Source organism: Corythoichthys intestinalis, chromosome 17 (assembly GCF_030265065.1).
Source record: "Corythoichthys intestinalis isolate RoL2023-P3 chromosome 17, ASM3026506v1, whole genome shotgun sequence".
Taxonomy (NCBI): Eukaryota; Metazoa; Chordata; class Actinopteri; order Syngnathiformes; family Syngnathidae; genus Corythoichthys; species Corythoichthys intestinalis.
In genome coordinates this window covers 18,445,835-18,466,662 of record NC_080411.1, presented here as the reverse complement: position 1 = coordinate 18,466,662, position 20,828 = coordinate 18,445,835, and the positions used below count along the sequence as shown (strand labels likewise).

General features: G+C 41.1%; 3 protein-coding genes across 4 annotated transcripts in view; 2 read left to right on the top strand and 1 right to left on the bottom strand.

Moving 5' to 3' along the window:
- The first annotated feature begins 1,201 nt into the window (after positions 1–1,201).
- atp6v1g1 (ATPase H+ transporting V1 subunit G1) lies at positions 1,202–6,270 on the top strand. Its single transcript, XM_057819161.1, has 3 exons — positions 1,202–1,402; positions 5,732–5,832; positions 5,918–6,270. Exons 1-3 carry the CDS (start codon positions 1,321–1,323, stop codon positions 6,089–6,091), a joined length of 357 nt encoding a protein of 118 aa, XP_057675144.1. The 5' UTR covers positions 1,202–1,320; the 3' UTR covers positions 6,092–6,270.
- A 4,771-nt stretch (positions 6,271–11,041) lies between these two features.
- dolk (dolichol kinase) lies at positions 11,042–18,396 on the top strand. Its single transcript, XM_057819106.1, has 2 exons — positions 11,042–11,156; positions 15,868–18,396. The coding sequence occupies exon 2, from the start codon at positions 15,930–15,932 to the stop codon at positions 17,493–17,495; it is 1,566 nt and encodes a 521-aa protein (XP_057675089.1). The 5' UTR covers positions 11,042–11,156; positions 15,868–15,929; the 3' UTR covers positions 17,496–18,396.
- phyhd1 (phytanoyl-CoA dioxygenase domain containing 1) overlaps positions 18,161–20,828 on the bottom strand; it is a 25,385-nt gene continuing 22,717 nt past the window's right edge. The window contains exon 10 of one of the 2 annotated variants that reach the window (XM_057819140.1): positions 18,161–18,394. In XM_057819140.1, the coding sequence (XP_057675123.1) occupies positions 18,346–18,394 (49 nt within the window). In that variant the 3' untranslated portion in view covers positions 18,161–18,345. The remainder of the gene's footprint in view (positions 18,395–20,828) is intronic. The other variant, XM_057819139.1, reaches the window with a different exon arrangement.

The window sequence follows — 20,828 nt, the reverse complement described above, 5'->3', positions numbered from 1 at the left end:
TTCGCATTCAAAAACTTTCTATGATTAAAAATTTTTTTTTTTTTTGGTTTTTGATTGAAGTGATTTTTTTTGTTTGAAAATATATACATTTTTTTGGAAGCATCTAATTTTTGATTGAATAATAAAGACACAAATGTCCTAGCAAATGTGGCCCAAACACAAAACAATATTACTTCAATCAAAAAAGTTGCTTCAATTAAAAAAAAAAAAAAAAAAAACTTTCATCAAAAGAAAAATAGCTTTCAATTGCATTTTTTTTGTTTCAAATTTATTCTTGCATTCAAACACATTTCTTTTGATCAAATAATGAAGACACAAATCTACCTCCATATGGCTCCGCCCAGTGGATACACTTTGATTGGGGTAACTACATTTGCACAACACCGGCGGGCGTAACATATTTAATGGATGATGATTTTGGCGAAAAGTATAGCTGTCCTAAACTGCCTGATTTAGAATTCCCCTCAAGAATGAAACCAAAACAAAAGACACTCATTTTCAATTTATAAATATTCTTTTAAGTTAATTTTACTGCTGACACTGCGTTTTGGGGTCATCAACATGTTGTGCCGCCCCCCCCCCCCCCCCCCCCCGGCCCAAAAGTCCTATGGTTTCACTGTTTATTTTTTAAATGCCCTTCTGTTCAAAATGTTTCTTCCCCCAGAAAATTGAGATTTTACCTGAGCATGGAAAATGAATGAATGAATGTGTTCCGCCATATATATTTTTTCAAAAGAGCTGCGTTTACGGGCGAATGGAATTTTTTTTTTGGGGGGGGGGGGGGGCGGTCGTTCGGAAAATTCCGTACGTCGCGCGAAAATTCCGGTCATTTTGATATTCGAACGGAATGAATTACACTTGGTAGTGAGAGTATTTCATAGATATTGCATATTTACGGCTATATGTCAAAAGACGGTGGAAGTATTAGGTGGCCATCTTGCATCGGGGGATTTCCACCTGATTTCTACCGTTATTTTACAAACGCTATGGCTCATGAAAATAAGCGTGTGTATAATTGAGTTCGTGGTTCAAATTTACGTTTGCGGCCGTTTTTAAAGTATGCGCTGGCTCCAAGAAGTTGTTTCTGGAACGGCCTCGACGCAAAATGGTCGACAAGTGACTTTTTGGGCTCTAGCCTCTTATATGATTTCTACGCTTGAGTTTAGGCCCCATCACGTTCTCGTGAGTGGTCACATGACGTGCTTCGAGTCAGCTGACTACGCCAACTACGTCACGTACCCCGTCGAGGAGAGCTTCGCCGCGTACGTCCGTTTGTCGAGCTCTTCGAGGTCGTCGTCTTTCTTTTCTTCCACTGTCGCCATGGCGAGTCAGTCGCAGGGAATCCAGCAGCTGCTGCAGGCAGAGAAGAGAGCCGCCGAGAAGGTGGCGGAAGCCCGCAAACGTGAGTCTGTTCGTTAGCCTAGCATAGCGTAGCCCGGCCTCGAGGCCTTTCCTTCTTTGCAAATCGTAGCGTTTTTCATCAATGCGACAAGAGCAGAAAGTGCTCATTTCTTTGGCGTTAGCTTCGGTTGTCGAAGTCAAGTTTAATTTTGAGTCACGTGAGACGGCTTCTCTTTATGTGCAGTCACGTGACCCCGGGAGACGGTATTACCCTCCCTTTTGACCAGCGTTACACGATGTCTATTGTGCGTTATCAAAAGTTACTTACATGTAGAGTCACACAAAAAGGAAAGTATTGGCATCTTAAGAGTACAAGACAAATTCCGTGCAATGGCAGAGAGCTGGGACAGCTCATTTCACATATCGACCATAAGATGTCGCCATAGTGCTTTCCTTACCACCCCACGAGACTATGGTGCCGTTTACATGGTGAGTCTCCGAGAATACGAAAACTGTCAAATTTGCATTTGCATTTGCGTTTCCATTTGAACAATGTCGCAATTCCTCATAAAAACGATGAAGTATTCATGCCAGGCCCTAGGGGGCAGTGTAGATTTACAGGGCAACAGAGAATAATGCACTTTGACCCCACCAAGCTCCCTCAGCCCGGAAAAAAATATGCCCGCCCACTCGAAGCAATGGCATTTTTCTTTTGTTCAAAAAGGCACAAAAATTGAAACATTCAACATATTTAATTTAGAAAATATTATTTAAAACAGTAAATTAAAGCCGACATCCCGCCATATTTGCTGTTTTTAATGTTTAGTAGCACCGCTGAGAACGCCCAATGTGACGTGTACGAGTGCTGATGTTAACGTTGCAGTCTCGTGCCGCGGGAGCCTTTGATATGCATGCCCCCCTCATTCCCCGGCAATCGGATTCTTCCACTTTGGAGGCAGGATTCAGAATTTTTCGTCTTCGCCGACACCATATGCACGCGAGGCGAATCCGCTACTCAGTCATTGCGTCTTTGTGTCACAGAGTCGCCATGTAAGCTGCCCCTATGTATGTACATTGTTTCGTCCTAGCCTGACAGGCAGTCCTGTAACGTCAAGTGTTTTTGACATGCTCCACGTGACGATGGACAACTGCGCATCGGGCTGCGTTGACTCCTGTCCAGTGTTGTTAGTCTTTCTTTAAAAATAAATTAATTAAAGTTACAAATTATTTCTCCCAAAAAGTAATTGAGTTAGTAACTCAGTTACCTGAATGTAAGAGTAATTAGTTACTTTGCAAAGTAACTGGTTTTACTTTTCATGTTTTTTTTCCATTGAAATTTTTTTTAAAAAAACAACAACATAGGTCACACTGTGAAGTTCAAAACGTTTTGGGACAGTCGCCCTAGCCCAATTCTTTACCCTAAACTTAACTAGACACAGGGGATTGTGGATAATACGATAACTAGACAGTAAATTTTGCTATGTTTGAAAGTTATTTAATGTTGTGAATCAACCGTTAAAGTTGTTAAAATTGTTCCAGTTTTTCTGTCTACTTTCGACATGTGAAAGTTTTAAAACTGTTTCATCATTTAAAGATAGATTCAAGTCAAGATTTTGCCGATTTAGGAGTATTTTAGATAAAAAGTTACTTAGGTTCGCTAGGAAGGTTCTTTACATCAGAGCTTTCCTGAGAAGTCTACTGCTTTAAGATGGCGGCTGTTTACTAACGCCGCTGAGTTTCCACCACCAATTTGCATTTAGTTCTATATACATGTGATATCTACCGTAGCATCATGTGGTCGTATTTTGGAGGCTATCAGCTACAGTCAGGTATTATTGGCTACAGTCAAGTATTATTGGAGTCACCTACTATCGCGTTTGCAATGGCGTCACAACTCCCTCCACCTCCCCCCACTCTCGCGTCTTTTCTCGCGTTATTCAACCAACGTAGTAACGTATAATATAATAACACGCCTTTAGGTCCTCCGTAACGGTAACGACGTTGCAAAGATGAGAAAAGTAAGTAATTACATTACTCATTACTGGAAATAATAACGCCGTTAGTAACGTCATTACCAGTGTTGTTTATCTCACTTTAAAAAAGTAATTAATTACAGTTACAAATTACTTCTCCCCAAAAGTAATTGCGTTAATAACTCAGTTACCTGAATGTCAGAGTAATTAGTTACTTGGCAAAGTAACTGGTGATAATTTTCATGTTGTTTTTTTTTTTAAAAAAAAAAGCAGTTCACACAATGAGTTTAAAATTTAAAAGGTTTTTGTGACAATTGGCCCTAGCGCAATTCTTTACCCTAAACTTAACTAGACACAGGGGTATTGCGGATATTGCAATAACTAGATAGTAAGGGTGTAACGGTACATGTATTGGTATTTAACCGTTTCGGTACGTGGTAGTCGGTTCGGAACGGACGCGTACCGAACGAGTTTCTGACGTATTATAACCCTTACTTTTCGAGGCTGTGAGTGGATCGGGTTACAGTTTCTTTGTGTAGATTATATTTGCTCAGTCTTCTCTGCTATAATGAGGACCAACACGGTAGGACAGTCCAGAAACGTCAACGGCGCGGCAACATGGCCGCCGCGAGAACGCAGTGAAACGCGGTCGTTAGAATCAGCCAATGCACACCAGTCACAGTGTTAGATGCGTCCCGGAAGCGGCTCAATTCGACGCACGCAAAATGAACGGCACAGTTTATTATTTGACGCGAGACGCGGCCCTCCTGCATCAATACTACTAGCTAGGATCGGGCCGGAAGTCACTTGTGTAATAATACGTTGGATCCGGTCGATTTTCAAACTAATATGCAATCGTAACCTACTTTTTGAGTCCATCAGATCTCTTGAGTGGTAGATCGGGGCACAGTTGACTTGTCTTTGTTGATTTGCTGCTGTCTTCTCTGCTATAATAATAACCAACACGGCCCCGTGTTCAATACAAAACCTTCCTACCACAACAAAACAAGTAGGAACTAATATTCACATAGGAACTAAAGTTATACAACATAAAATATACAATATAAATGAATACTACATCACATTTGTAAAATATACACGCATAACAAAAGAAATAATAGCCCATTTAAATAAAATAAATTGAAATGAGCTAAAACACCTGTAATTAAATAATAAGAATAATACACACATCCTGCTTACACAATTAAATTCATTAATTTCTGTGTGGTGCTTTAACTTGAGAAAACCCACCAATAAAGCTTTTGAAAACCGTTCATAAGAAAAAAAATGATTCATTGAGGCATTTCATTTGTAAAATACATGTTAAAATCTTTGTCATTGGGATTGTTTTCTCTTTAGCACAGGACTTCTTTTTTCTTCTTTCTTTCAGAATAAAAGCTGACCAATACGTGCGGTCTGAAAGGCAAATTGTTGTTGGATTATCTTTAAATACCCGCTACTTTTTGAGCAGAATTCTAGCTTTGTATAGGCTAATGTTCCCATTGTTGAAAGCACAAAAGTGTGTAATAAACAACTAGCATGTTTATATTGTGCTTTTTTTTTTTTTTTTTTTTTTTTTTTTCTTTTTTTTTTTTTTTACTGTACCGAAAATGAACCGAACCGTGACCTCAAAACCGAGGTACGTACCGAACCGAGGTTTTTGTGTACCGTTACACCCCTACTAGATAGTAATCATTGCTAAGTGTGGAAGTCATTTAATGTTGTAAATTAACTGTTAAAGTTGTTAAAACGTCTCCCGTTATTGCTAATGTTCCCTTTTGTCTACTTTCGACATGTGTAAGTTTTAAAACTGTTTCATCATTTAAAATTTTAAGTCAAGATTTTGCCGATTTAGTAGCATTTGAGATAAAAAGTTACTTAGGTTCGCTAGGAAGGTTCTCTACAACAGAGCCTTCCTGAGAGGTCTACTGCTTTAAGATGGCGGCTGTTTACAAACGCATCTAGTTCTTTATACATGTTGCTAATGCTGCCGTGTCTGTCATTTGCATCTAGTTCTATAATATGTGATATCTACCGTAGCATCATGTGGGCGTAGTTTGTAGGCTATCGGCTACTATCAGGTATTATTGGAGCCACCGAGCATCGCGTTTGGAACGGCGTCACAACTCCCTTGACTCCTCCCCACTCCTGCTCTGCTCTCTCGTCTCTGTGAGTCCGTCTCTCTGAGTTTTCTCGCGTCATTCAACCAACATAGTAACGCATAGTAACACACGCCTTTCCCGCCTCAGTAACGGTAACGGCGTTGCCAAGATGAGAAAAGTAATTAATTAGATGACTCACTTCTGAAAAAAACAACACCGTTATATTCTAACGCCGTTATTAACAACACTGGTCATTATACTCTTAATGCTATTATTGACAACACTGCTCCTGTCGCTGTGTAATTTTCGTCGCAGGTAAAAATCGGCGTCTGAAGCAAGCCAAAGAAGAAGCGCAAGCTGAGATCGAACAATATCGACTGCAGAGGGACAAAGAGTTCAAGACCAAAGAGGCGGCGGTGAGGACTTGCAAGACAACTTGATAGCGACGGGCGGCCAATGTTGTTCTGGAATATGCCGATGTGAGTATTTGTTTGTGTTCAGGCGCTGGGTTCCCACGGCAACAGCGCGGTTGAGGTGGACCGCGACACCGCCGAGCGCATGGGTCGGATCCAGGCCAGTTACCGCGGCAACCGGGACGTCGTGCTGGGCGACCTCCTGCGCCGCGTCTGCGACATCCAGCCCGAGTTTCACGCCAACTATCGCGTGGCCGGCTAGGCTGACTTGTTCGGGAAAGGGAAGGCGGTTGGCGTCCCGTTAACTTATTGGTCTTTTTCCTCGTGCTCTCTTCTGATTGGAGGCTTTTATTGTGAAAGTAACGTCCTCTATGTAGCCAAGTGTGACATTTTGTGTGTGTGTGTTAGTGGTTTCAATAAATATGATCGGTGTCAAAAGAAGAGTTACTGGTTTCATTTCTGTGAAGGCTATCAAACATGTGGCCTGCAAGGTGGTCCTACTTAAACCAATAGCTGCCCTTTGGTGGTTCCGGTAGCACATGGGATCATACTACAGAGTTTTCTGTGTCCGCAGTCACATTCGTTCATCTGGTCCGAACAATCCACTGGCGTCTAGGCGTCGCAATGCAAGCCAGTGATTTAACTTATTTGGCCCAAAAAAAAAAAAAAAAAAATGGTTGTCGGGCACACGTACAGTGCCTTGCAAAAGTATTCGGCCCCCTTGAACCTTGCAACCTTTCGCCACATTTCAGGCTTCAAACATAAAGATATACAATTTTAATTTTTTGTCAAGAATCAACAACAAGTGGGACACAATCGTGAAGTGGAACAAAATTTATTGGATAATTTAAACTTTTTTAACAAAAAAACTGAAAAGTGGGGCGTGCAATATTATTCGGCCCCCTTGCGTCAATACTTTGTAGCGCCACCTTTTGCTCCAATTACAGCTGCAAGTCGCTTGGGGTATGTTTCTATCAGTTTTGCACATCGAGAGACTGACATTCTTGCCCATTCTTCCTTGCAAAACAGCTCGAGCTCAGTGAGGTTGGATGGAGAGTGTTTGTGAACAGCAGTCTTCAGCTCTTTCCACAGACTCTCGATTGGATTCAGGTCTGGACTTTGACTTGGCCATTCTAACACCTGGATACGTTTATTTTTGAACCATTCCATTGTAGATTTGGCTTTATGTTTTGGATCATTGTCCTGTTGGAAGATAAATCTCCGTCCCAGTCTCAGGTCTTGTGCAGATACCAACAGGTTTTCTTCCAGAATGTTCCTGTATTTGGCTGCATCCATCTTCCCGTCAATTTTAACCATCTTCCCTGTCCCTGCTGAAGAAAAGCAGGCCCAAACCATGATGCTGCCACCACCATGTTTGACAGTGGGGATGGTGTGTTCAGGGTGATGAGCTGTGTTGCTTTTACGCCAAACATATCGTTTTGCATTCTGGCCAAAAAGTTCAATTTTGGTTTCATCTGACCAGAGCACATTCTTCCACATGTTTGGTGTGTCTCCCAGGTGGCTTGTGGCAAACTTTAAACGAGACTTTTTATGGATATCTTTGAGAAATGGCTTTCTTCTTGCCACTCTTCCATAAAGGCCAGATTTGTGCAGTGTACGACTGATTGTTGTCCTATGGACAGACTCTCCCACCTCAGCTGTAGATCTCTGCAGTTCATCCAGAGTGATCATGGGCCTCTTGGCTGCATCTCTGATCAGTTTTCTCCTTGTTTGAGAAGAAAGTTTGGAAGGACGGCCGGGTCTTGGTAGATTTGCAGTGGTCTGATGCTCCTTCCATTTCAATATGATGGCTTGCACAGTGCTCCTTGAGATGTTTAAAGCTTGGGAAATCTTTTTGTATCCAAATCCGGCTTTAAACTTCTCCACAACAGTATCTCGGACCTGCCTGGTGTGTTCCTTGGTTTTCATAATGCTCTCTGCACTTTAAACAGAACCCTGAGACTATCACAGAGCAGGTGCATTTATACGGGGACTTGATTACACACAGGTGGATTCTATTTATCATCATCGGTCATTTAGGACAACATTGGATCATTCAGAGATCCTCACTGAACCTCTGGAGTGAGTTTGCTGCACTGAAAGTAAAGGGGCCGAATAATATTGCACGCCCCACTTTTCAGTTTTTTATTTGTTAAAAAAGTTTAAATTATCCAATAAATGTTGTTCCACTTCACGATTGTGTCCCACTTGTTGTTGATTCTTGACAAAAAAATTAAATTTCATATCTTTATGTTTGAAGCCTGAAATGTGGCGAAAGTTTGCAAGATTCAAGGGGGCCGAATACTTTTGCAAGGGACTGTACGTAGCCCGTGAACCAAAATAAGTTTGACATCCTTGCTGTAAGTTGTGAGAATCATTGACATGATCAGTGTATACATATGATGTGAGTGGCACATACGTAATAATGCACAAGCTAAACGCATGCGTTGATTTGCGACCTTTTTACGACAGTTTGGGTATGTGATGTGTTTTGGGGATTTGTTTGGAATCCATACTTGACTAAAATACTATTACTAAAAGTAATGGCTGTATTTTGAGGGAACCATAAATTTACGCTGCTATATAAGCTGTACTTGTGTGATTCATATCTTCAGTGTGGTCCCATTAAAAGATATAAATATCTGTGGAAATCATAAGCGGAGTTCAAGGGGGGGCCAGGCCCCTCCTGTTGGCTGTAAAGTGTCATTGCATGTAATTAACTTTCCTATATATGATTACAAAATTTGAGTTTTCCGGTAAAATATTGTCAATAAAAGTTATAAAGCAATAAAACAAAAATGAACTGGGAAAAAAATCATTTTTATAATGGGTCAGAATTATTTTTCGAACAGATCATGTGACTAGCACCTTAGACGGTTATTTGGTTTGCTTAGCCAAAACTACCCGAGGACAGAAGAGGCAAGATGGATATATGTAATTTTTTCAAACCTAAGATTTCAAAAGTGACAACAACCAAGATTTGAAAATTTGGACCATGAAACGGCAGACAAAATGGTGACCGGAGTTTCAGTTTGCCCCACTAAAGACTGTGTCTTGCCAATGTAGTTACCCCCATCAAAAAATATCCCCTGTCTGCTCGAGCGCAAACACACACAAACACACAGACACATTAGTTTATGAGTTTTGTCGAGTTAAACAATTAATTGAAGCCAGAAAAGAACCAGAGTTATACATTTTGGACATTTATTAAACTGGACAAACTCTATACATTACTTTATTTACAGTATTAACAGTTATAGGTCATCCTACGAGTAAAACAGCAAAACATTGCCTTTTTTTATGTTCAGTTCGATGTTACGTTATACGACAGAATTTTTTTTTTTTTTTTTTAATGCATGGGCCCCATTTTAAAACCTCGTAGAAAACTACATCACCAAAACATGGAAATCAACCAAATCAGTGCAGCACTCTGCACAGGGGATACTATTTTTGACGTGGGTAACTACATTGGCACGACAGCGGCGAGTGTACCATATTCAATGAATGACAATCTTGGCGAAAAGTATAGCTGTCCTAAGCAGCCTGATTTAGAATTCCCCTCAAGAACAACGGAAAACAAACACACACAAAAAAAATGGTCATTTTAAACTTATTATACTGTAAATATTGTAAGTTAATTTTATTGCTGACACTACGTTTCGGGCTCATCAACATGTTGTGCCCCACCCTGCCCCAAAAGTCAAACTCCACCTATGGCGGAAATGTAAGGAGGGTACACGATTGTTTATATTGTTTGAAAACGTGTTAATAATCTCATACATGCAGGCACAATTTAATATATTAACGTCCTGTCGGTACTCACATTGGGTTGCGACAGACGCCCGAGCGCCTTTCGTCACGTCATCACTGTACCACACTTAGGTTTTTTATTAGGGCTGTCAAAATTGTCGCGTTAACGGGTGGTAATTAATTTTTTAAAATTAATCATGTTAAAATATTTGACGCATTTAAAGCACATGCTCAGCTCAAACAGATTAAAATGACAGCACAGTCACATATCCACTTGTTACGTGTTTTTTTTTTTTGGTGTTTTGTCACCCTCTGCTGGCGCTTGGGTGCGACTGATTTGATGGGTTTCAGCACCCACGAGCATTGTGTAATTATACACATCAACAATGGCGAGCTACTAGTTTATTTTTTGTTTGAAAATAATACAAATTTTATTAAAACGAAAACATTAAGAGGGGTTTAATATAAAATTTCTATAACTTGTACTAACATTTATCTTTTAAGAACTACAAGTCTTTCTATCCATGGATCACTTTAACAGAATGTTAATAATGTTAATGCCATTTTGTTGATTCATTGTTATAATAAACAAATACAGTACTTATGTACAGTATGTTGAATGTATATATCCGTCTTGTGTCTTATCTTTCCATTCCAACAATAATTTACAGAAAAATTTGGCATATTTTATAGATGGTTTGAATTGGGATTAATTACGAGTAATTAATTTTTAAACTGTGATTAACTCGATTAAAAATTTTAATCGTTTGACAGCCCTAATAACTTTTTTTTTTAAGTTGTATTAACCTTGATTTTGTTTCACTGCAATGTAGTTAATTCCTTCTGCAGTCAAAGACTTGATTGCAATCTAAAAATTGAGACGTCCCTGAAGAAACCATTTTTTCCCCGATGTTTATCAAAGAGATAAGAACTTAGAATTTGTTTTAAAAGAGATCATGCTTGTGGGGAGATTTTGCATTCATAAGTGTCGCTTATTTAAAAACCATACTATGTTTGGCTCATTGGAGAAATGATTTATCTTTTGCAAAGCGTTAAATTTGATAGATGGATAGATCTGGATTTAGATTTGATTTGATTGACAGATTTCTCTCAGAATTTTTTTTTTTTTTTTTTACACCCTTTGTGTTTTTTATTTTTTTGTTGTTCTTTGGTTGTTGTTGCTATTGTCTGCTTGGTTATGCTCAATCTATAGTATTGTTTTGTTTTGTTGGGTGGTCATACTTTCACGACGCATTTTTAATCAGGCATTTTTACACGAGTGTATTTTCACTTCTCAGCCAATCACATAGCGCCGTGAATAGTTTATTTTTAATGATGCTATCATTGCTATTTTTTCATGTCTTGATATCTATATTAATGGCCAAATAAGGAATGACAAAATATTAAAAGAAAAAAAAAAAAGAAAAATATCAACCGATTGAAATTGAGCTTCTGCCCATGTGACCAAGCTGTCAAAACATGGCGGCCTCCGACTGCCTGGGAGAGACGAACGATCTCTGACAAAGGAAAGAAAGCTAGACTTGATCCTCCTGTCTGCATGAGAACATAATAAAGCGGTAAGTATCATTTTGTCACACTCGGTGCGCAGAATTGACCATAACGCAGTGGCTACTGTGTTCTATCGGCCGTTTTTAAAGAAATACCTTTTGGTTTTCACCATCATTGAAAGCTGATTTTTCTCGTCATTCTGACACACATCCTGATAACGTGGATAACGAAGTCATCCTCAGCTGTATGTGGGTTCAAACTCCAACTTGCAACCCAAACAAAGAAACAAAGGGTTAGTGTGCAAAGAGCATGTGATTGTGTGAAGATTCAATCTAGGATTTCTAGACGAGCAAAATAAACTGATTTACATTAGTACTAGGGATGTCCCACGACCCGATCACACGATTGAGAATCGCCCGCTCACATCATTTTTAGAAGATTGGAACCGTGTTAAAATTTGGGGGGTTTGATTTTTTTTTTTAAGTATTAGCTGCCATTGACACACTGCCAACTAGGTGTGTGACAAAATATCGAATGCTGATATATCGTGATACTTTGTATCCCAAAAGGTTATCGATATGCTCCTGCCAAGAATCGAGATATCGTTTTAAAAAGTTGTCAATATCTAAAAAATAAATAACTAAAATGGAACCAACAAGTTGCTACCAAAATCTTCAACCATAATAATGTATTAGTTAACTCTAAGGCTGCATTGACTGTGCACGATGCCCAATCCTTTTAGACTGGGGGTTTTCAGGGCATTTACAGGTCACTTGCGGTTCATTTTAGGGCATTTATTCAGGCATGAAAATCACTCACCTTTCGGCAAAATTTGCCGTTTTGAAGTAGAAAAGGGTGACCTATGTGAATTGTGTAGATCCGAGGAGAAAATTTTTAAGGCGGGGGGTGGTCGTAATTCCATCTAACTACTAACGACATGTTTTATTCAAGTTGCTAAGCCTGCCGCGATATGCAATTAGTCCATTTGTCGCAAGGTAAATAAAAATGAGGGCGATAATTTTCACGGCTGCGTTTTGTCACTGCTTGCGTGCGTGCGTGCATACATTTGTGCGTGTGTGTAGATGACATATGAGACTCATTTCGCAGATGTTTATTGGTCATCAACACTCCACAGAATTACAGTTCAGACATACAAAATAAGGAAACACATGTATATTAAACACTGTAAATGTTAGCATTGCTACATTGAGACTAATGTGGGAAAAAGACAACTTACTTTGGCCCATAAGCGGATTTTAAGGGGGGGGGGCATTACACCACTACCACCAGCCTGAACCGTTGATACAAGGCAGGATGGATCCATGCTTTCGTGTTGTTGATGCCAAATTCTGACCCTACCATCTGAATGTAGCAGCAGAAATTGAGACTCATCAGACCAGGCAACGTTTTTCCAATCTTCTATTGTCCAATATCGATGAGCTTGTGCAAATTGTAGCCTCAGTTTCCTGTTCTTAGCTGAAAGGAGTGGCACCCAGCGTGGTCTTCTGCTGCTGTAGCCCATCTGCCTCAAAGTTCGACGTACTGTGCGTTCAGAGATGCTCTTCTGCCTACCTTGGTTGTAACGGGTGGTTATTTGAGTCACTGTTGCCTTTCTATCAGCTCGAACCAGTCTGGCCATTCTCCTCTGACCTCTGGCATCAACAAGGCATTTACGCCCACAGAACTGCCGCTCACTGGATATTTTTTCTTTTACGGACCATTCTCTGTAAACCCTAGAGATGGTTGTGCGTGAAAATCCCAGTACATCAGCAATTTCTGAAATACTCAGACCAGCCCTTCTGGCACCAACAACCATGCCACGTTTAAAGTCACTCAAATCACCTTTCTTCCCCTTACTGATGCTCGGTTTGAACTGCAGGAGATTGTCTTAAACCATGTCTACATGCCTAAATGCACCGAGTTGCCGCCATGTGATTGGCTGATTAGGAATTAAGTGTTAACGAGCAGTTGGACAGGTGTGCCTAATAAAGTGGCCGGTGAGTGTATATAAGTTGTAAAGCAATAAAACTACAACAAAAATGAATGAAATGAACAAAAAATATATTTTTATAATGAGTCAAAATTATTTTTTGAACAGAACGTGACTAGCAACTTAGACGGAGTATATGTATATATATATATATATATATATATATATATATATATATATATATTTTTTTTTTTTTCCAAGTGTTTTTTTTTTCTTTGATAATTTTTTTTTTTTGACTGAGGCAACTTGAAAGGTGGAAAAGCGCTATATAACACCATTTAACACCATTTTGGGGGGATTAAATGATTTAGACACAAATGTCCTACCCACAATATGGCTCAAACACATAAAGGATTGCTTCAATCAAAGAAAACTTTTTCGATGAAAAATTAAGTGCTCAAGCGCAAATTTTTCAATCTCAAATATTTTTTCGCATTCGAAATTTTTTACCATCATTGAATTTTTTCATTTTTTGACTGAAGGGATTTTTCTTTTTGAAAAAAAAAAATATATATATATATATATATGTATATATATATCAGGGGTCGCGTTAACCGGAAATTTTCCGTCGTTGACCGGTTTTTTAAAACGGTGACGGAAAAAACTGAAGTCCGTCAGTCATTTTGACAGGTTGCAATTCACACCCCAGACCACAGGGTGGCGAGTTAGCATATTAATTAGCTATTGTCTCTCTTAATGCATGACGTCGTTGGCTATTCTGTCAGAATATTGTAGCGTAACCGGGGTCTGGCGGCGGCACCGTGATTGACACATCAACGCGAGGTTCTTATTGGTGCACCCGGTGTGCCAGCGCGTCATCCAATTGATGGACAAGATTGCCGCCTGTGTATAGACCCCAATCACATGACGTCACAACTCCGCCCCCCTGACCGGAGCCGCCATATTGTGTGTCAGGCCGTCATGTTTATACATTACCGCTACGTACATGCCTCCTATTACTATTACGGTTTTTCTGCTCGTTAATATTAATAATCAAAATGGTGAAGGCGTGTGTGGCGGTTGGTTGCTGTAACAGAGAAGATAGACGGAGAGACTTGAAGTTCGACCGTATTCTGAGAGACGCGAAGATGAGAGCGAGATGGACTGCTGTAATTCGACAAGAAATCTGGGCACCAAACGATCACCACAGACTATGTAGTAGACTTTTTATATCTGGTAAGATGCATTTAATATATATTTAGAAGATTTTGGGCTGACAACCACAATTAAGATCATTGTGTGACGTTGGTGATTGGGGTCTATATCGTTGCCTCCTTTTCTTTGGGGGCGGAGTTGTTGGCGGTAAGCAGAGTAAAAAGGGAGAAAAATACCACGACTTCCGTGTCTAATTTTTCGCCGCCAAGCAAGCGTTACAATATTAATTAAAAATGAATGAAAACTAAATACTATTGAATATGTCATCATTATCATTTTAAAAATTTAAGTGACGGGTAAAAATAGACTATGACCGGATTTTTATGACCCTGTCGGTCAAAATGACAGACAACGAAAATGTCTAGCGCAACCTCTGATATATATATATATATATATATATATATATATATGCCCGTAGTTTGCTGGGATAGGCTCCAGCACCTCCGCGACCCTCGTGAGGAAAAGCGGCATGGAAAATGAATGAATGAATGAATGAATATACTTTTTTTTTTAAGCAACTTGTTTTTTGATTGAATAATGACAAAAATGTCCTAGCAAAAATGTGGCCCAAACACAAATCAACATAACTTCAATCAAAAAAGTTGCTTCAATCAAAAAAAAAAAAAAAAAAAGCTTTCGCACGCAATTTTTTGTCTTTCAAATAATTTTTGCATTCAAACTTTTTTTTTTTTTTTTTTTAATGATTGAAGTGACTTTTTTGGGGGTTGAAAATATATATTTTGATTGAAGCAACTTTTTTTGGGATTGAATAATAAAGACAAAAATCTACTTACATATGGCTCCGCCCAGGGGATACAATTTTTGACTGGGGTAACTACAATGGCACGACACCGACGGGCGTACCATATTCAATGGATGACGATCTTGGCGAAAAGTATTGCCTAAGCAGTCTGATGTAGAATTCCCCTCAAGAATGATGGGAAACAAAAAACACTCAACTTATTATTATAAATATTCTTGTAAGTTAATTTTATTGCTGACACTGTGTTTCATCAGTGGTGCAATGCAATGCAAAATATTACATTTGGATCTCACAGCACCACTACTTAATTCGCTTATGTTATGTAACATATTTTTGTATCTGAAGTACATTTTTTGTTCAATTTTCACACTACTTTCTGTAGGCGACAAAACTTTTGTCTTGCCGAAATTTGACCTTTATGTCTTCATTAAATGATCAATCTTTTTTTCAGTGAAACAAATATATTTTTGTACATTCAATATCATTTTGGAGTGTCTTAGCTTTCATATGAGCCATTTCTGAAACCAATTGAATAATTAAAAGTCAGGTTAGTAGCAATTGTTTCTGTAAAATGGATAAGCTACAAGACTTTTGTCAGGGACTGTAGTGATAAACTCATTCCAATTCACAGCAGAAGCTTGTTTTTCTGTTTGTTAGTTGTTGGTCAGAAAATCCTTCTAGGATATTCTACCAATGTATCGATAATCGTTGTATATTGTGAGGTACCGAGGTACCTTCCTTCCCAGTTGAAATGGATTTGATGTCTAGAACAGTCAGCAAGGGGCAGGTTTATGAGTGGAGAATGAGGAAAAATTTGGGTTTTTATGGAGGTTCGTTCATCTCGCAACCTAAGAGTTTGGTTTCCCTACAGCGCAGAGAGACAAGGTACCACCCAGATGAAGAAGTGAGAGACGCCGACCTGCCTCCGCAGTGATGATCGACCCGGTTCTGGTGGAGTCGGCGACGGTGTCGACTGTGGTCCTTTGTGTCCATGCGGCACTGTGGAACCAGCACTCGTGGTGCGCGGTGGGGCTGCTGGTCCAGGCCTTCTACTCGCAGCGCAAGTGGGACCGCCTGCTCAAGTCGGACGGCGCCGTCTTTCAGTTCCGGCCGGCCGCCGGCAGCAGCGGTGTGGTGCCGGCTTCGCTGGTGATGCCTCTCCTGGGTCTGGTCCTGCGGGCCCAGTGCGCCTCGGCGGGTCAAGTGCACCTGGAGCGCTTCTTCATGGTGGTGACTGTGAGCGGCATGGTCCTAGCGCTCTTCGTGTCCTTGATCGCGCTGGGCGTCACGCGGCCGGCGCCAGTTCACGCCTGCGCGGCGGCCGGGCTGTCGGCCGCCTCCGTGGCCTACGCGGCCAAGCGGACCCTGACCGTGTCGGAGGTGATCGAGGTCCTGGAGGTGCTCCTGATCTTCGTCTACCTCAGCTTGATCGCGCTGTACCTGCTGCCGCGATGCTTCACGCCCGGCGAGGCGCTCCTGGTGGTGGGCGCTGTTAGCGTGGCGCTTAACCAGCTGATCAAGCGCTCGCTGAGCCGGACCGAGGCGGACGGCGGGGGCGACCCGCTCACCTATCTGCTGCCCGTGCTGTCGGTAGGCTTGCTCCTGCTGGGCGCGCTCTTCGCCCTGCTCTTCCGCTTCATGGAGTCGGAGACGTGGGCGTCCTCGCTCTTCTTCCACACCGTGACGGCCGTGCTGGCCCTGGGCGTCCTGGCGCCGTGGCTATCGCTTTTCATCGGACGCCATCCTCTCACCTGGTTGTGGGACTTTGTCACTTTGGACCGCCGGCGTCTGGAACTGGTGGCGTACTGGGCCTTTCTGTGCTTGGCGGCCGCCGGCGTGGTCCTGCTGCAGAACCGACGGCGCCCGGCGGGCTCAGAGAAGCGCCAGGCTTCCACCACCGTGCGCAAGTACTTCCACGTCATTGCCGTGGCCACCTTTGTGCCGGGGCTCCTCTACGACCGGCGCTTGCTGCACGTGGCGTCGGCGGGGTGCCTGGCGGTCTTCCTCTTTCTGGAATACGTGCGCTACTTCCGGATTAAGCCGCTTGGGACACCGCTCCGCCGGCTCCTCGCCTCATTCCTGGACGACCGGGATTCTGGTCCGCTTATCCTCACCCACGTCTACCTCCTGCTGGGCATGGCGCTGCCCGTCTGGCTTTCGCCGACGGCGTGTGCGTCAGCAGGGGCGGGCGGCCTAGCGCCCTACGCCGGCGTGCTGGCAGTGGGCGTTGGCGACGCGGTGGCGGCCGTTTTCGGCGCCGCGCTGGGCGAGCTCCGCTGGCCCGGCACCCGCAAGACTGTCGAGGGCACGGCCACCTCGGTGCTGGCTCAGGTGGCCGCCGTGGCCCTCTTGCTGATTTTTGACGCGGAGGTGGACCTGGACGGCGCCTTCTCTTGGGTCCTGGCCTCAGTGACTTTGGTGGCCGTGCTGGAGGCCTACACCGCTCAGATCGACAACCTGCTGCTACCGCTCTACCTGCTCGTCCTGCTCATGCTCTGATATCGTAGGGAACTCGTCGGCCGCGGCACTAAAAAATTAGCATTCGCGGTTAGTCTTCCCACTTTAAATGAATTGGACGTCAATCGTTGTTGACTGCACGCGATGAATCGAATACTATGAAATTCAACATGTTATTGTGGTCATAGGCGGAATGTATTTCTGTTATTTGTATTCATTTTAATAGGATTCTTTTTGTTTCCATTGTATTTATTAATTAAAAAAAAAAAAGCAATAATGACTAATAATGTCAAAATAAGCTTTTTTTCCTGAAGAGGTGCTTCTCAAAGAGCATTTGGATAATTATTAGGTCAACAAACAACTGATCAACTATTAAAATAGCGTTAGCTCTGTGCCTTTAACAATGATAGCCATCCAATGATGTGCTTCTTTTCATACTGCTATGAATTGAAATAAGTGTCACTCAGAGAGGTCCTATCCATTTGAAGTGGGAGGGCTTCCCAGATCCGATGGAACGGACGTCTTATCGCCCGCCGATCATGGCGGCCAATGACTTCAAATCATTACCTGTTGATCAATAGTACTAGTTAGTTGTAGATGACAGCATGGCAGCAAAAAAGGCCCATTTTAATATCTTCCCTGAACAAGAAGTGTTTGGTTGTCATTTTTTCCCCCCAATTGAATGTCACCTCCAAGCTTTGTGATGCATTTTGAATCGTGTCGTATTGCTTGTGAAAGAAAAATAGCACTATTTGTTGGAAATATGATTTATTATGGTGATGCAGTTGAATGCATTTGTATGTGTGTGATAGTACTTGCAAACAAACACCAATTAAAGTATGTGCTTAAAAGAATGACTTGCGTTCCTTTTGAAGCATTTCTATCCGCCACCTCATTCAGTGTAAAGAGCCGGGAACGGAAGTTTTTCGCTGGGTTGCAGCCTGAAAAACAACAACAAAAAGGAGGCGCAATATAAAATAGATATTAGTGCTGCAACGATTAACTCGAGTAATTCGTATTGTGGTATTGTAATGGTTTGTTTTGAAAGTGTTTGATTCAGTTATGTTGATTTGGGTGGATACACTGTCCTCTCGTGGCAACAGCGAATATGACTTTAACATGGCTGAATTCAGCTGCTCCATGTTAAGGCCAACATAAGGTACTTTTTTTGTTTGAGCTAATGTTTTTTTTTTTTGCGTTCATAATTTAGGCGTTTTTTTTTTTTTTTGTGGGAAAAAGTTTGGACGATTTAAGAGCAAGGGAAAACAAAAACGTAAGCATTTTATAGCATTTAAGCTAGCGGACTTTTGCTAGGAAAGCAAGCCAATTGTTCACTTGTACTCAGGTCTTTTTTTTTTTATACCGTTTGAGGCTAGGCTCAGGTATCTTAATTTATTTGTAGTGCAATTTTGTATAATTTGAAGAAACACTCAGGGAATTTTACTTTGTATTCGCATTTAATGCTCTTCTGAAAGTGAAATCTTAGCAAGCCCTTGTTTTACATCTAAAATTTATTCAGCAACGCATTAAATGTTGCTTAACCGATTACTCGATTATTCGAACTAACTAGTTGATAGATTAATCGACTACAAAAATAATCCATTTCTGCAGCCTTGATATTTTTTAAGAATAAGAATACATTGATTTCAAATTGCCTTTCATGACACTGTACAAGATTAGATTAAATGAAATGAAATGCACACATTTATATCATAGAATGTGCTTTGAATTCTGGGGGGCAAATGACCGAATTGAACGGCCATTGACATGCTTATCATATCTTATGCTATGATTTGCCCAACGAACAACAATAGTTAAAGAAGTTCTTATATATATCTTATGTTCAGACTTACATTTACCCCTTTTCACTTGCTGTGCCAGTCCATTTTATTTTTTTGTCAAACGCACAATTTATTGGCTGGTGACTTGACCCACCCCCGCCACGCACACGTACCCCCCCACACAACCCTGACAGTAACACATGTCGACAACATGCCACCGTGCCCACTGCCCTTGGAAGAGGAGGGATATTAGAAGTTTTTCTTCGAGCAGCAGCCACTGAAATTAATTTAAAAAGACTGCAATGTTGTGGAGGTGGGAAACACACCACTGATTTTTGCAACTGAAAGTACCACCTAGTCAGAGTTAACATTAAACTGTGTGAACTTGCTAACCTGCAAAACTTGAGTTGGAAGCTGCTTAGAGAGAAGTATCCTTCTGTTTGTGTTTTCTACTGTTAACGTTAAATAAACTGTGAGAAATGTAGTGAACTCTCCTAGTGGAAACTACAGAACCAGAAATACGTGAGCAAGAAGCTGCTTAAAGAGAGAGGGGTGCTGCATAACCTCAAATGTTGTTACATAACACAACATAATCATAATTAGCTGTACATTTTTTTTTTTTGGGATGCCAAGACCTACTCACACTAGCGTTGCAATCGACTGGTCGATCACGATCGATGTAACGAGCACCCCTGATTTACCCAATCCATAGACTTCATAATGATCTTCAAGGGACACATTCCCCAGACACTGCGCCATGCCTTCTAGTTGGGGGCCGTTCCACACTCCGCTTCAGTCGGTCGCAGTTATTCTCAAACACATGCAGCGATCCAATGCTGGATTTAGGTTGAAAAAGTACGAAAGCTGTACCACATACAAACAGGAAGGATTGTCTCAGGAGTGATTTGTTCGAGGATTCAAGGTAATTATCATATTTTTTATACCATGCTTGCATTTTGAAACATTAAAAAAATCAATGGGAGAAATTAACTGCTACGGCATTGGCGTCATAATTTGCAATATTAACGTGAAATAAATGCTAACTGCCCGATTTTTTTTTTTGCTTTCAACCAAGAATCGAGACTGTTTTACGTCCATATCTGTAAAGAATTCAGGGATTTAAGCATTTATTCACAAGAATTTTCAACGTAAAAAGCACAGTGGCTTAAAGACCAGCAGCACATTCAACATATTAATGTAAAATAAATGCTAACTGCATGGTTCTTTGCTCTTTTAATGAAGACTCAAGACTGTTTTATGTCCAAATCTATAAAGAATTCAAGGATTTATGCATTTATTCACAAGAATTTATCACGAAAAAAGCTCTTTGTGGTGATAAGGCGGCGCCACAGTGGCTTAAAGACTAGCAGCACATTCGACATATTTACGTAAAATAAATGCTAACTGCCCGTTTTTGTTTTTGTTTTTTTTTTGCTTTTAACCATGAATCAAGACTGTATTACGTCCATATCTATAAAGAATTTAAGGAGTTATGCATTTATTCACAAGAATTTTCAACGTAAAAAGCTTTTTGTGGCGATAAGGCGGCGCCACAGTAGTTTAAAGACTAGCAGCACATTCGACATATTTACGT

What these genes read in the sequence shown, in the direction of transcription:
- atp6v1g1 (XM_057819161.1), top strand. Translation starts at nt 1,321, where the DNA reads ATGGCGAGTCAGTCGCAGGGAATCCAGCAGCTGCTGCAGGCAGAGAAG. An exon ending in GGTGGCGGAAGCCCGCAAAC is followed by an intron (nt 1,403 to 5,731) that starts GTGAGTCTGTTC and finishes TTTTCGTCGCAG; the next exon opens with GTAAAAATCGGCGTCTGAAG. An exon ending in TCAAGACCAAAGAGGCGGCG is followed by an intron (nt 5,833 to 5,917) that starts GTGAGGACTTGC and finishes GTTTGTGTTCAG; the next exon opens with GCGCTGGGTTCCCACGGCAA.
- dolk (XM_057819106.1), top strand. Translation starts at nt 15,930, where the DNA reads ATGATCGACCCGGTTCTGGTGGAGTCGGCGACGGTGTCGACTGTGGTC.